The following is a 14,982-nucleotide window of genomic DNA, read 5'->3' as shown; positions in this document are numbered from 1 at the left end:
GTGACGCCGCTGGCGAAGCGGAAGCTGGTGCTGAGCTGCCTGTCTGTCCGGCGCCCCACGTGCCGCGCGTTCCGTGCTGCCGGCGGTTGGGCGCGCGGCGCCTTCCCGCCTCCCGCGGCTCTCCTCAGCCGCTGCCCGCGCTCCGGCGGCGGAGGATGGCGGACCTGCGGTTCTGCCTGGTGGAGCCGCTGCAGCTGGTGGCGCGCAGGAACGAGAAGAGCAGCGCGGAGCTGAGCAGGTTCCTGGCGAAGCAGGTGAGCGGGCGGCGCGGGGCGCGGCGGCAGCCGCCGGGCGCCCGCCCTTCTTTCCTCCGGGCGGGTCTCGCAGGGTCCGCCGAGAAGGGAAGGGGACGCACCGCGCTGCCTTCCCCCCCCTCCCGCGCCGCCATCTCCTCCCGGCAGCTTTGTCTGCTGCCCGCGCCGCCTGGCGACCCCTCCCGCCCCCTCGTCCTCGGGCGGCCGGCGGAGCCGCTCTGCGGGAGCAACTCTCCGCTCGTTTGCTCGCTCTTTCTGCGTGCGCTTGTTGCGGTTTCTTCCCCTCCCCGCCCCTTTCAGGGCTGTGCGAGTGGAGCCCTGTGAGGTAGGACCTCTCCCGTCCCCTGGTACCTCTCCTATTGTGCTTCCTGAGGGGGTATTTTGCCCCGCAGTTAAAATCTTCAGTATCTTCCACGTCCCTTAAGGTGACTCTGAAAGCATGATAGCGACAGATGGCATGTTGTTAGCAAGCACTGAGATGAGACAGTATCCTTGGCTGCAGCATGTTACCCTGATGCTATTTGCACGTCTTCTTTAATTGCCTTAAAATAGCATGTGGGGTAAAAAGACAGAGGACTGGATTTTCTAGGGTTTGCTTCCTTTTTGTAATCACAGTGATGCTGGAAACATGTTCCTGTTTTCACTGGTTTCATGCTTTGGCTGCCTTAACTGTGAAAAGCACACCTGCCTTCTAGGAGAGTTGAGGCCTAGCTCATTTCTGTCTCTGAAATACTTGAAGACATATAATAACAGGATATCGACACATCAGATGTTATGTTATTAATACTTTTCATGATAGAGCTTTTGAAGCCCCTAAGTTGTGTACTGACTTTGGGGCTCAAAATCATCAATATTTCTGTTTGAGTGTCTAGGAAATGTCCCAGTTGTTTGAAGCTGAAAAGTGTAAATCATCATATTTTTTCAGAATATTGGCTTTCAGTCTGAATTACTGTCTCTTAGTTATGGTTGGGGAAAGCTTTCATACGAGTTGTCAAGGTTCTCTGTTGGTAGACAAATGGCTTTTTCTTCTGTCACTACAAGTCATAGGATCAAAGTAAAATTGACGTGAATATATATTCCTGCGTTGGAGAGTTGATGCTAATTGGTAGGAAGCAGTGATGAAGAGCTGCTATTCAAGAGAAAGAAACAGCTGAGAAATAGAGATGGGGATGATGCGGATACATGATGTAGCAGACAGATGGAGTGGTGAACCAGAAGTGAGTCACCGAGATCTGAGACTGGGAAAGAGACTGCCCTTTCCCTTCTGGCAACTGTTTTGAGATAAACTTCAGGTTTAAAAGTCTTGCTAGGTGGAAATTATTAAAGAGTGATTATACACAGAGTCTGGAACAGCATGTTAATGAACAATGACATGTTCTTTTGAAAACTGAATTGCTATTTCCAAGCTTGGTAGCTACAGATCTGGGAGTATGTTAGGCTTATCTTGCCACTAAACAACCAACCACTGACTCCAGTCATCGTACCTGATTTCCGACCAGTTGCTTTGTATGTAACTTAGGAAACGTGCATTCTGGAAATCTAGAGCTCTCTTTGCTCTGCAGCTTCACTATGTCTTTCTGGCAGCTTACTTCTTCAGTATTCCATAATGGAATGGAACTTGCCCACAACTGCTAAGTAAGGAACAGTCTTTTGAGATTCATAGTAAAGGCACCGTTTATATGGTGATGGAAGATCTTGTTCCCTTTGCTTCGATATGTAATAGAAATAAAGCCTTTTCTGTAGAGTATTTGTATACCATTAACTCTGCAAAGGTACAGCAAATTTCTGTGTTCTTAATGAGGTAAATGGGATGAAAAGCTCTCTAAAACAGGCTTTGTTTCCTGCCTTTCTATTTTTTGGATAATTTAAGCAAACTGTATAAGCAGTAGGGCTCCACAAACTGCTGGAATGTGCTTCTGGTTCTGTGTGTTACCAAACGTCTGTTTGAATCAGAACATCTTCCTGTGTAGAATTCCAAATTCCAAATGCAGATTTTGTGCAAATGCATGTATTTTGGCTCCCTGTGATGGTGTAATTTCAGCAGAGAAGTTTGTTAACGCGAAGGTTAAAATGCTAGTAGGAATGGAACTTTAGTGCAAAAATATCCTTATTGGTTTTTGCCCTTTTCGTCCACCACTGTGCATATATGGAAAGATATAAATCAAAAAACCTGACCCTTTTGGATATTTCCAGTATTTAGTCTGTGGAGCCATGTTAAGTGAACTGGAGATCTCAAGCACACTATTCTGGATCTCCTGTTCTATTCTGTTGGTGTTTTAGCTCGTCATCCTTCATTTCACCTTTCATTTTTCTATGTAGGGGCAAAAATTGTTTTAATAATAACTCCAAGCTCTTATTTATAGTCCTTCAGTCTTAGCATTTGATGTTGCGAAAGTGCCTTTTTCCTTGTTTTTAATAAATGTAGGAAAAAAGAGGTGACCTAGCTGTCCCAAATTCACCCAGCTACTCATTGGCTGTCAGAAAAATGTCCTGACATCCTGGCAACTAAGGCAGACTCTTTTTTTTTTTTTTTCCTTAAAATATGACTTCAGCTTTTTATTTGAAAGATTAATTAGGGTTTACATCATGTAGCCTTATAAATAAGGGAAGGTCTGTTGCACTTTTGCTTCCATCCTAGAGTGTATTCTCATCTCTTTCTGCTTCTAGTTTTTGAAGGGCTGTGATTTTTGGGAGACAGTATGTTAATAAATACACTGATACAAAGTCAAAGAGAACATTCTTGCTATCCTTGAAGGAGCGGTCTGTCCAATGCTATCAAATACGATGTGCTGGAGGAAGTGTAGGAAGTTCTAGCTTGTTCTGCAGGTAGTTGAAGCTATCTTGTTCTCCATGTGAGACTGCATATCCCCCTGCCTTTTTAATTTTTTTTTTTTCTTGAAGTATGTGGGTTATAAGAAGAGTGCAGGCTGATGTTTTGCTTTACCGTGCTGAACTGGAGAGCTGCCAAAAAGAATGGTCCTACTCTGTTTTCTTTTTGCCTATTCCCAAGGCCAAGCCACGCCTTTCTGTTGCTTCTCTTATCCTGAACCTAGTGAGTGTGCTGATGTGGAAAATCTGTTCAACTTTCCCACCCAGCAGAAGACTTTGGAAGAGGATTAATTTGGGTCATCTTACCAAATTGATTGCTGCACGGTCATGCAATGGTAGAGCTGTTGTGTGAGGGATCGGAGCCAAGAACATGTGTTCCTGTGTTGGAGGGGAAGCAGAATTTCCCAGACGCGGCCCTTGTGCCCTCCCACTCTTTAGAAGTATCCCACTGTTAAATCGATGTGTGGTGTAAGGTTCTGTGGAAACACCTGTGAGCCACAGTCAGAAATGCGGCTTTCACGTGGGCCCAGATTATTCCTTGCTGTGATCCTTTCTTTTTAGTAATCTTGGGTTTTGGATTGAGCTGGTTCTTCATAAAGTTTCTGTACGTTGTGAGCACTGAGTCAATGTACTGTGCAGGCTGGGAAGGAGGTGTGCAACACTCTGCTAGAGGAGCAACTGGGATTGTGTTTGACTTGAGGTCTCACTCCTAGCTGTGCTTCTGTTTAATGTCTCTTTCATTAATAACACACAATGTGTCTATATATTCTATATTTGGAGGGACAGTCTTTTTTGATGCTTTCTTAAAGCAGCTATTTGGAACTGTGGGCACAGATTTACTATCCCAGATTTGAACGCTAGAATTAAACACTTTCAGATCAGCTGTCCCTTTGCTACTGATTGAGAAAGATGGGTATTTCACAAAGCCACCTTTAGTTAAAGAACCCCTCTGACAATATTCTTCTTTTCCATAAAATTTTTAATTTAGACTCTGAAAGGGTCTGAAATCAAACAGTCTCTGTAGAATGAGAACGTTGCCACTGTGATTTTTGAACGGTTTTGCATGTCCTAAGGGTACTACACACAGTGATTAAAAAAACTGCTTGCTCTCACAAAATTGCTGTTGGAATGGATTTGTTGTACAGTAGTCATGTAACTACAGAATTTTACTGAGTCAGTCACATTATTTACTATTTTATTATTAACTGTTCCTTTTATTTGATACTGAAAGCTCTGGCTAATAAATTAAGTACCCTGTTGTGCCTTGTTCGGGTAGCAAAAGATGTAGTTGATTTGGAAACCGAAGGTACTTTTTATTTTTTACAGTGGAGTTTGTCTCCAGTTCTTTTGAGCCATGCTGCTTTTGAACAGCTTGTCAATCATTTTGCCACTCAAAATCTGATCCCCTGTAATGAACAGTGTCTTGCTTGCTCTGTGATGAATGCAGACCTTCAATTCCTTTTTTAAAATTATTCTTGACGTTGCTCTGATAGATGAGAGGAAAATAAATTTATATCATGTTTCCTAAAAATAAACACAAAGCATGTAAGAAACTGCTTGCAATTGATGTGATGGTTTTGATGTTTGTAGTGTATATACTGCAGTTTCCTGATTTCTTAGGTGCTGTTAGGGAACGAATGTCTTTTCAAATTCAGGAGACCCAAGGGACTTGAACAAGTATGCATGTATTCTAGAAGGATGTCGACAGCGGTACAACCTTAGGAGGTCACCCTTTCAAAGGCAATGGTGTAGGACCTCTGCAGTCTGTTCATCTTGTAACAATGAAACCATCCCATCTACAGGCCTAGGAGCAGGTTTTACCTGAGTAACAAAAGTCTGGGAGAAGCACAAATTGGCAGCACATGTTGCTAAAATGAAAGACTACCTGAATCACAGAATATTTCTGTAGGAGTTTAGTAAGTGCTTGTTTTGTTTGGAAAGCTGCCATGCCTAGCTGTATTTACGACTGTTTGCCAAGAAGGATAAAATCGTCTTGATAAGATAAAGGTTTACTCAGCAAGGGAGGGGAGAGTAGAGGGTCAAAGTTAAGAGCAAAACTGCTACAATGCAAATTCATAACCCTGATTTTTCACAAATCAAAATTACTTATACTGCATTATATGCTAAACATCACAGAAGTGGAGAGATGCTTGGATAATAACATGAGCTCCAAGACCAGAGAAATGTAAGCATAAGACACAAGAAATGGGTTGTTGTTCTTCAGTAACAAAGTTAGGAAGGTTGGGGGACATGTGAGGGCATGTGTGTGTGTGTTTTTTTGTGTGGTTTGGTTTTCTTTTTCCTTGTTTTCCTAGCAGATGTGAATATGTTTTCCATCTATTCTAAAGCCTAATATTTTATTTTGCACTAAAGGACCATTTTTATATACAAGTAAGAAAAAAAATACCTCAACTTCAAAACTGCAGATAACATGCTGCTACTTGTCAAGAGCATTGCTCACTATCATTGCTATCAGAAATGTGGAAATAAGGCTGTGATCATGATTGATTGTATGCTTCTTTTTTGAAAAGAGAGAGTGAACATGATGCAACTCAAACTTTTTTTTTAAGAACTCAAATTCTTAAATGTTTTGTGGCTCTCATGAGACCGAGCTGTTGAGATAAGTGGGAATTCTATTAACAACGATGTATTAGTTGTTATAACGTTTTCCCATTTTTTTTCTTTTAAAAATATTAAAAATTATTTGCTTTATCTTTCAGCTGTAAAATATAAGGATTTTGGGACTTTTTTGTAATTCCTATTTAGTGTGTCATTCTGCATGCCACTCATTCTGTTTCCCAGTTTTTTTAAGTATGGACAGCTGTGTCAAGTAAGTACTTCCATTGGGAATTTTGGACTCCCTTCTGTTTTTTGAAAGATTTGTTCCTGTAAAATTCACTGTGAATCCTGCATGAATAGTTCTGAAGTTAAAAGTCTAAGTCATTTCCCATTTAACCTGTTCTTACTTTCCATTCCTCTAGATTTGGACTCAGCAGGATCGGCAATGCATCCTTGATACTTTAGCGCAGTTATTACTGGATAAAGAATGTACTCTATTGATCGGCCGTCAAGTTCGGCCAATCTTGTTGGATTTGTTGGAAAGAAATGCAGAAGCTATTAAAGCTGGTGGCCAAATCAACCATGATCGGCATGAAAGGCTGTGTGTAGCAATGAGCAAGCTGGTTGCTAACCACCCTGATGTTTTGCCGTGAGTAATGTAATGTCTCTTTGTGCAATGTCTGAACTTAGGGAGTATATGCTTGTCAGTGTTCACTGGTGATGAGAGGTGGTGTTACAATTTGGATTGTCTCCCACAATAACAAATGTGGTTTGAATTGAAAGAATGATTTAGAAAACATGAGTCTTAAACACAGCTTATTTAAATTAAATTGTGTTGTAAGTTCTAATGTGATTTTAATCTTGATGATCAAAAAAAAAGCAAAACAGCTGGCATGAAAATTGCTCACAACCAAAATCTCTGCATTTACGATTAGACCTCTAGGCCAATATAATACAAAGTTATGTAAGTAGGAATCAGTATTATTTTTTCAGTAAACAAGAGCAATCGAAGAGATTTCACCAAAGGCTGCACTGTTTCCCCTTGATAATTAAGTAATGATTTCTAATAAGGTAAAGTATTTGTTGTCAGCTGATTGCTGAAGTGGTTGTCTTTCCCAAGTGTGGACAAAGTTAAATATAGGCCTTAGTTCTCAGTATACCGTCAATTACTGTTTCAGGACCTCTGTCCTGATGTTTTTATTAGTGGCTATTTTCCTTTCCTCTGGCTTAAATGTGTGTTCTGTCCCTTCCTCTCTCTCTCTCTCTCTCTCTCTCTCTCTTTTTCTTGTAAAGATTTGCTTTAAGATATTTTAAGAATACATCACCAGTTTTCCAGAGGCTTTTCCTGGAGAGTTCAGATGCAAACACAGTCAGATATGGGCGCAGGCGAATGAAGTTACGAGACCTCATGGAGGCAGCCTATAGATTTTTACAAAAGGAGCAATCAGTTTTCCGGGAATTGTGGGACTGGAGTGTGTGTATTCCACTCCTAAGGAGCCATGACACTTTAGTCCGTTGGTAAGTAAAACCCCCCAGATCTTCTCCATTGAAAAGATATTTCTGTATCTTGAATTGTATTTAACAATGTTCATATGCAAGTAGAAAAGAATCTTCAAATAATACCAGAAAAATCCCTGCTGATGGTATCTGTACCTGTGCTTCTTACCTTATCTTTTGAAAGCTGTAGTGATCTATCACAGAGGGAAGCTTAGGCTAGCTCTTAGTCATGTTTAAAGCTATGGTCTGGAGAATCTTTTCAAATAACTTCAGTTTACCCAAGTTGGATTCATGGGAGATGGTGAATTTATCACTTCACCTCTACTGTAAGCCTGTTGGTGTATTACATGCATTCTAGCATGTTATCCTAGAAAAAAGTAGAAATGAATCTACTCCCACTCCAACTTACATTACAATGATATATTATACTATTCTGTATTGATACGCTATTAACGATTTTTTCTTTTTCTATTGCTTGTATGTAGACCTCTTGGTCACTGTAAAGCTTGGCTTATTTAAGCTACGCTTCCTAATTGGCCTTGTTGCAGACTTTGCATATGGTTTTGGTCAGATGTTTTATGTTAGGTGTCTGCCTGCAGGGCTTCCACCTAGTCACATGATCTACCTTATTTATGTGACTAGTAGTATTGATAGTGCCTTTTATTTATTTAAGAAAAGGTCTTTTAATAGTCTTGATTTCTTTTAAAACTTAAATTCAGAATTATGTTAGTAACGCATAATTTTAAAATAAGGTGTATAATTTAGGAAGGGCAGGAACAAGAGTGTTGTCAAATCTGTCAGCCATTTATGAAGCTCTTCAGGATAACATACACTTAGTCTTAAAAAAATAAATAGAATTTCTAAGTAATTGACTGGAATTGGTTTACCTCATGGTCAGCTAATAATATTAAGTGAATGACCTGACTTTTAAATTTTGTCCTGATCCTATCTTCTCTGGCAAGTATTTCCCCTCCCCACCCCCCAGCTCATTGAAAGCTTTGTTCTTGGAAGGTAAAAACAGTGGTATAATAAATGAAAAGTGTTTTATGATTTGTAGTAAACGCTCTCTTGTTGCGAGACAGCTTTATGTAGTAATAAAGTCAAGACTTGGGACTTGTTGGCTTCTTTTGGCACTGAGTTTTGAGTTCATTGTGTTAGGGTTATTTTAGAAATAGCATGAAATAGTAAGCAATTTTGATAGGGAAGTGGTAGAAGGAGAAGAAAAAGTCAGGCAAAGAAAACCTGATTCTCAGTCTCATATGTTTACCTTCATTTATTTGGGAAAGTGCTCTCCTTTACTATATTTCTGTAGATCATTCAGTCCTTCAGAGAAAGGTTAGCTAGTTGGTGTACAAATGATAAAGTATGTCATGATAGAATTGCTTTTCTCAGTTCTGAGATATTTCTCTAGTCTTAAAGAATGTTAAGCATAGCACTAAAATAATTTCTATGAAGAAAGTTTTCTGCATGTTTTTCCAAACTTGATATTTTGGTTTGCAATTGACAGTTGTCAAACTAAATTTCTCAAGACTATGTTTTGACATGTTTTGTTCTAAATATAATTTTTAGGTATACTTCAAACTGTCTTGCTCTGGTTACATGCATGAATGATGAGCATAAATTATCGTTCCTGAAGAAGATATTCAATCCTGAGGAGCTGATACATTTCAGACTAAAGTAAGTTCTTTTAAAATCTTGAACACTATTTGTTTTTGTTGATGGCTTTCCATTGAGTTAATAAACGTGGATTTGACAGGCTACTAGAAGAATCTCAGCTGCAGAATGTGGAACAAGCCCTTGTTTTGGCCAATCCAGACTCCTCGTTTTGGCAAAAGGAGAAAGAACTGCAATATACGCAAGGACATATTGTATCAGGCGACCTCTCTGCAAATGTAGTAGCTGTATGTGGTATTGTGCTGCCTAGACTACAGCTTGTTTCTGAAGAGCAGGTATGTAACTCAGGGTTACGTCTGTGCTTTTTTTTTTTTTTAAGAATCCCTAAATGCAGTGAACTGACTTTACTTCCTGCTTAAATGGCATTGAGATACTATGGGTAATGTGTGTATCTTCAGCTTTCTTGATGTGTGCTGTAAGCTAGTGTTCTATAATATAGACACTGCAAAGAAGCTCTGCAGTGGAATGAAGCAATGAAGGCATAATAGTGCTGTTCATTTTATCTTCATGTAGCAGTTCTTACCAACATACTACAAAAGAACATTCAGCTTTACATAGTATCTCCAGTCCAAGTTAGGGTGATATGCCATAGCGGAGAAAAGCCAGGATCTGGCACAGTTGCTTTTACCTCCATGAAGTAGTTTTTTGTGCTATACAAACATCTTATAAACAGCCTTTCTCCAAACATATTCTTAGTTCTTCTCTTAAAACAAAAGAAAACAAGGCTGCTACTTACTCTTCTAGAAGGCAGAAAAAGGGGAGAGTAAGTGAGCAAGAACTTAACTTTCTCCACTTGAGTGAAGTGTAATGCAGAATGTAATGCCTTATAGTTTTAGGAAGTCCATCAAAGGCATAAACGTTTTTGGCCAAACAGTATTTAATCTTTTTTCTCTTGAGATGCTGTTCATCTTGAACTGTTCAGGTTGTTCTTTGTTGCTGCAGCCAGCATTCTTGACAGTTTTTCTCATTTAGGTACCGTTTTAGCTCTTAGCTGAGTATTTCTGTTCAGTTTTGTGACACTGATCTACAAATGAAGGGCAAAGAAATGAATGAAGACTACCAATGTCCAGAATTTCTTGAGTAGCAGAAGCAAGAAAATAGGAATTTCCTCCCAAATTCTTCTCTCCCCCACCTTCCCCCCAACTTTTGTAGTTGAATTTGCTGTATTCTAGCTTTTTTTTATAGGATTGAGGGTGTGGTATGAAATTCATTGCAGCAGGGGAAACTGTAGAGCTGTTTAAGGAGATTCTGACTCCCATGTCAGTGTCATTGCTGCTACAGCTGTGCTGAAGCTAGGCCATGCTATAAACTGGATTGCTGAAAGGATATTCTTTGTCTATGAGGGAGGAGAGAACTTCCCAAAAAGGCATGCTTTTATTTTTTTAATAGCCACAGGTATTTCACTGATCTGGTATACAGTGTAGTTCCAGTTATGCTGGGGAGGTTCCAGTTACAGCTGAGGAGGTCTGATGAAGAGGTAGGAGCAAACTGTGAGGAAAAGCAGGTACTCTTAAAAACTAGCATTGTTACCAGAAAAGTGCATGAAACTATATCTGAAAAGATCAAACTTAAGTACAAGACACTTGTTTCGGTGCAGTATGTACTCTGATTTCTTTTCTCTGTGCCTTTTGGCAGGAAAGCACTAATTTTTGTGCCATATACTGATATATAAGTCACTGTAGGAGAGCCAAAATATTTGGAGAGTATCTGTAGCATTGATTAATTACCATTCAGTAAACTACATTCATTGCATTTTGAATAAAATAAAAGTTACTGATTTTACCTTTTTTTTCTTTTTTTTATGCACTGAGTTTAATGAAGTTATACTTTGGCCTCTGCAGAAAGAACAATTTGCATCATACTTGCATCATCTGAATCTAATTGCTGTTTGATTTGTCCTGTGATTTGGATCCATTCTGATGACTTAATTTCACTTATATTGCAAATTGTATTTGATTGACATGTGTTATGATTGAATAGTTACTATGCCTGTACTGACAACTTAGTGTGAACTCCCTTTGGGAACAAATTGTACATCTACTTTATTAAGTGTTTCACCTATAATAGGTTTTTGATGAAATCTATTTTAATATCTGTCATTAAATACAGCTTTAGAATCCTTTCTTTTATTTGATATGTGTTGACAGATCTGCAGGCCAAAATTTTCTAGTTGTCAGACTCGCTTTCCTAATTGTTCTGTGTTGTACAACGTGTAAAAAAGGTAACAATTTCAGTGTAGTAACTCAAATTTTATGTTTGAACAGGAAAATAACACCAGCCGCTTTGTTTTGGTTGAATCTGCCTTCACAAATCTTCAAAACCTTGCTATTGCTGTAGCATATCAGAGTCCTGTTTTATTAGAAGGACCAGTAGGATGTGGCAAGACTTCTTTAATAGAATATTTAGCAGCTGCTACAGGAAGAACAAAGTCTCCTCGTATTTTGAAAGTCCAGCTTGGAGATCAAACTGATAGTAAGGTAACAGATGAAGTTGTTTTATGGTTGGATGATCAGACATAATTTTTACTTAAAGCATGGACTTAGTTTTCTAATAAGATAATGTTTAACTTTTTACCCAAAGACCCCACAACCCTCAAGTCTGTAGTATTGGTCTTACTATTGATGAGAATAAATAAATGTGAAGAAAAATCACAGTTAAGCTTCAGTAGGTTTTAAATTCTGTGCATAATTTTGCTGTATCTGTTCCGTGCAAATTATGTTTTATTAGGGTTTTTCTATGTGGAACAGCCCTATTGTGTTTGGTGGTTGTTTGTTTTTGGTTTGTTTTTTTTTTTTTTAAATTAAAATTTGACTTGTATTGGGGAAAAAAAAAATTATTCTAAAATAACTCAAGCTGGTGCTGAAGCCTGTATGGACACTTTTATTTCAGTTTAAGTGAGCTAATGTCAGTTTAACCTGATCCCAGTTTTTTGTGGTAAATGTGAGATGAAGTAAGATCCTGTGATGTTGAGGACACTTGCACTTACATAATAGTGATCTAGCTCTACCTGTAGAGATAAAACCAGAGGTGAAGATAATTTCGCATTCTTCTGGTTTTGCATATATAACTTCTGTTTGAATTGATTTATGTTGTTTGGCTCAATTTATATTTAGTTTTCCAAGGTGGTTAGTATCTACCAGAAGTGCTATCTGAAGGTTTTTATTAGCATGCATGAGCACCTTCTTTACTTGCATAGAACAGCTGATTGCACTGTCTCACAACTGTTCTCCACAAGAGTATCTTTTCATATACATGAGTAAGACCACCATATTAAGAAAAAGTGATAAAGTTCAAGGTACAAAATATGTAGTAGTGAAACCATAAACGTAATTATTTAAGGAGTGCTTAAATGTGGAAGTTACAACTTTACGGAGAAGTAGCACTTGACTGGTTTTGTATCTTTGAATAACTTGCTTTACAATTCCTCTTACTAGCTTAGTCAACGATTTTTCAAAAATGTAAAATAAAGTTCAGTGCAATCCTAGACAGTTTTATATGTTATACTGTTGATTGTTTGTTAATTATGGTGGCACAGCTCTGTAAATTCACTTCCAATTACTTGGTTTATTTTAATTACTATGTTTCAGTTAGATTATCGTAGATGTGGACAGGTGAAACTTTTTTTTTTCTTAAGTAAAAAAAGTGTAATGCTGGGCACGGATTACCAGATGGATTGTTTAGTAAAGTGGAGGCTAAGCAAGTGTTTCTTGTATACCAACTGTGGTCATTTTTGTAAGTTTTTACTCTGAGTTTTTAAGGGATGTAATGAACAGGTCTCTTAATTTACTGATTGTTTTCGTCATAGACGCTGCTTGGTATGTATCGTTGTACAGATGTACCAGGGGAGTTTGTATGGCAACCTGGAACCTTGACACAAGCTGTTACCAAAGGTCATTGGATACTTTTGGAGGATATTGATTATGCTCCTCTGGACGTGGTATGTCAGTTCATGTTTGCTGTGAGGTACTAGTCTTAAGGCCCATACTAGCAATTTTTGGAGTCTCATCACCATGAGTTCTGCAGCAGCATGCTGAAAATACTGCCCCTTTAAAAGGGGTTAGAAAGAATTAACCTGTCTGTCTTTGTTCACATATTAGCACACTGCATTAGTTTTTGTCATTGTTCTAGAGTAGTCGTGACACTGCCGCTGATGCCAAATTTCACTCTGAAGATTTGAATTGACACTGATAATGAGCTGTGTCTTTTAAATCATGTTTTAATATTTGAAAACAAATGTGTCCCCAAACACCACAGATTTCCTGTTTTCAGCTCCAGATCAACTAGTTAGACTGTCATCCTTCCCATTTGAAGTAATGGCTGCTGAAAGCATATCTTCTGCAAGAACAATATCATAGAGATGTTTTGCTGTATAGGCCTGATGGACGTTCTGCAGATAGTTGTTTTCTTTCATATCTGTTCTGTAAAGAATCCTTTGTGTGACTAAATAACCTGACAGCTTTTTTATCAGGTTCTAGGCTTCTGAAGTATAAGGAATTTATAAGAAAGCCAAGAAACACTGCTTGTATATATACTAGACAGTTTTTCACTGCCAGAGGGTCATGCATTTATTTGCTTCTGTGGACTCACCTCACTGCACTCATCACAAGCATGCCCTGAGTAGTATCCTACATTCATCTCTCCTTTTCTTCAAGTCCTCCCTGCAGGCATCCTGTCTCCTTTCTCCATATCAAAGTCTCCATCCTTGCCTTCCTCTGTGCTGAGGAATGATTGTGGTCCTACCTCCCTTTTTTCCTTCCACCATTATTACTGTCCTTCTGCATGGAAGGATAGATTCTTTAAACAGATACCAAATTCCCCTGGGGGTAGCAGGGTATACACTGAAAAATGTTGATGTTTGAGAATGACATCTCTGAGATGCAGGTCCTCTTTGTTCAGGCAGATAAAGAAAATAAGGCTTCTGATATGAAAGTGTCTAATAATTCATTTGACAACTCAAAACAAATAGTTCTGATTTAGACATGCAGTGTAAAGACTGTCATTTCCATTCTTTTATTAAATCTGGATACAGGAAAAAGAAGATAGGGAAACATTATACCTGTGACTTCCACTGCTGATTAAAATTACTGGGGACTCTGCAATTCCTGTTAGTGTCACTTGGAAGTGCAATCTGCAGGAACAGCAGTTGTTGACAATGTAGTGGTGCTCAGTGGAGTGCTCTAGCATCTCAAGTGTGAAATGAGTGGGGATGGGTGTGCTGTCTGTTACAGTTTCACACACACACAAAAAGTTTTATAAATTTTGTTCTCTTGTCCAGATCTCTGTGCTGATTCCTCTTTTGGAAAAAAGAGAGTTGCTAATTCCTGGTCGTGGTGACTGTTTAAAAGTAGCATCGGGATTCCAGTTTTTTGCAACCAGGAGGTAGGCTTGTAAAGTTAAATGATATTAAGAGCATGGATATCCTGTTTTTAAGTCAAAGACGGCAAGTGCAAGGTACTTGGTCAGGAGTATTTTAGCAATTTCCAATTAACGAGCAATAGAAGCCATAGAAGTTGTGAAAGGAATTTTTTCACTTTAGAGCAGCCTTATATTACTACTGAGTGAATCCAGTCTTTGTACAGAAAAGTCACTTCAACAAGGCTAAAGGAATTAAACTTGCTGCGGGGGGGGAACCCTACAAAACCAACCCCCCACCAAAACAAAATACCACTCAGCAATTACTGTGTGAAAGAGGCTTATGATTAATATCCACAGGGTGTCTTGACTTGCTAGTTTTAACAGTACTTGTGTAAAATAGTTCTTAGTTTTGCTGATCTTGGGGCAGTTGGTAGTCTGACTACTGAATGTGTTCGGTTTTCTGGGTTTTGTTTTTTATTCCACCTTCTTCTTAAGCAGTTGTACACATGTGTTCCCTGGAAGATATTTTTTAAGAGTTTCATGAATAATTTTAACTGAACCCTGCGTCTATAATAAGATATTTTATTTGGGAATCATGAAAAAAGGAATAGAAGGAAAAAAAATTTTTAAAAAAGTCTGATTTGTGAAAGCCTTATGTCAAGGTAGAGGTTTGTAATGTTTTCTAATCAGAAGAAGATTTAGGGTACTCTCCCTCATGGTTTCGCTGTAGTAATGGCTCATGCATCAGATGTCAAAATGTCATCTTGTATATTAAGACATAATATTGTATCAAGATTTAAAGGTTAGGATATCT

At 38.7% G+C, this 14,982-nt stretch overlaps 1 protein-coding gene across 1 annotated transcript in view; it reads left to right on the top strand.

Moving 5' to 3' along the window:
• The first annotated feature begins 29 nt into the window (after positions 1 to 29).
• The window catches only part of MDN1 (midasin AAA ATPase 1), a 106,403-nt gene continuing 91,450 nt past the window's right edge, over positions 30 to 14,982 (top strand). Inside the window, exons 1-8 of the mRNA XM_075498374.1 lie at positions 30 to 254; positions 6,065 to 6,291; positions 6,936 to 7,160; positions 8,709 to 8,816; positions 8,896 to 9,088; positions 11,078 to 11,290; positions 12,619 to 12,750; positions 14,089 to 14,192. Coding sequence (XP_075354489.1) covers positions 156 to 254; positions 6,065 to 6,291; positions 6,936 to 7,160; positions 8,709 to 8,816; positions 8,896 to 9,088; positions 11,078 to 11,290; positions 12,619 to 12,750; positions 14,089 to 14,192 — 1,301 coding nt within the window. The 5' untranslated portion in view covers positions 30 to 155. The remainder of the gene's footprint in view (positions 255 to 6,064; positions 6,292 to 6,935; positions 7,161 to 8,708; positions 8,817 to 8,895; positions 9,089 to 11,077; positions 11,291 to 12,618; positions 12,751 to 14,088; positions 14,193 to 14,982) is intronic.

This window comes from Mycteria americana, chromosome 3, assembly GCF_035582795.1.
Source record: "Mycteria americana isolate JAX WOST 10 ecotype Jacksonville Zoo and Gardens chromosome 3, USCA_MyAme_1.0, whole genome shotgun sequence".
Classification (NCBI taxonomy): Eukaryota; Metazoa; Chordata; class Aves; order Ciconiiformes; family Ciconiidae; genus Mycteria; species Mycteria americana.
This window is presented reverse-complemented; position numbering and strand designations above follow the sequence as displayed.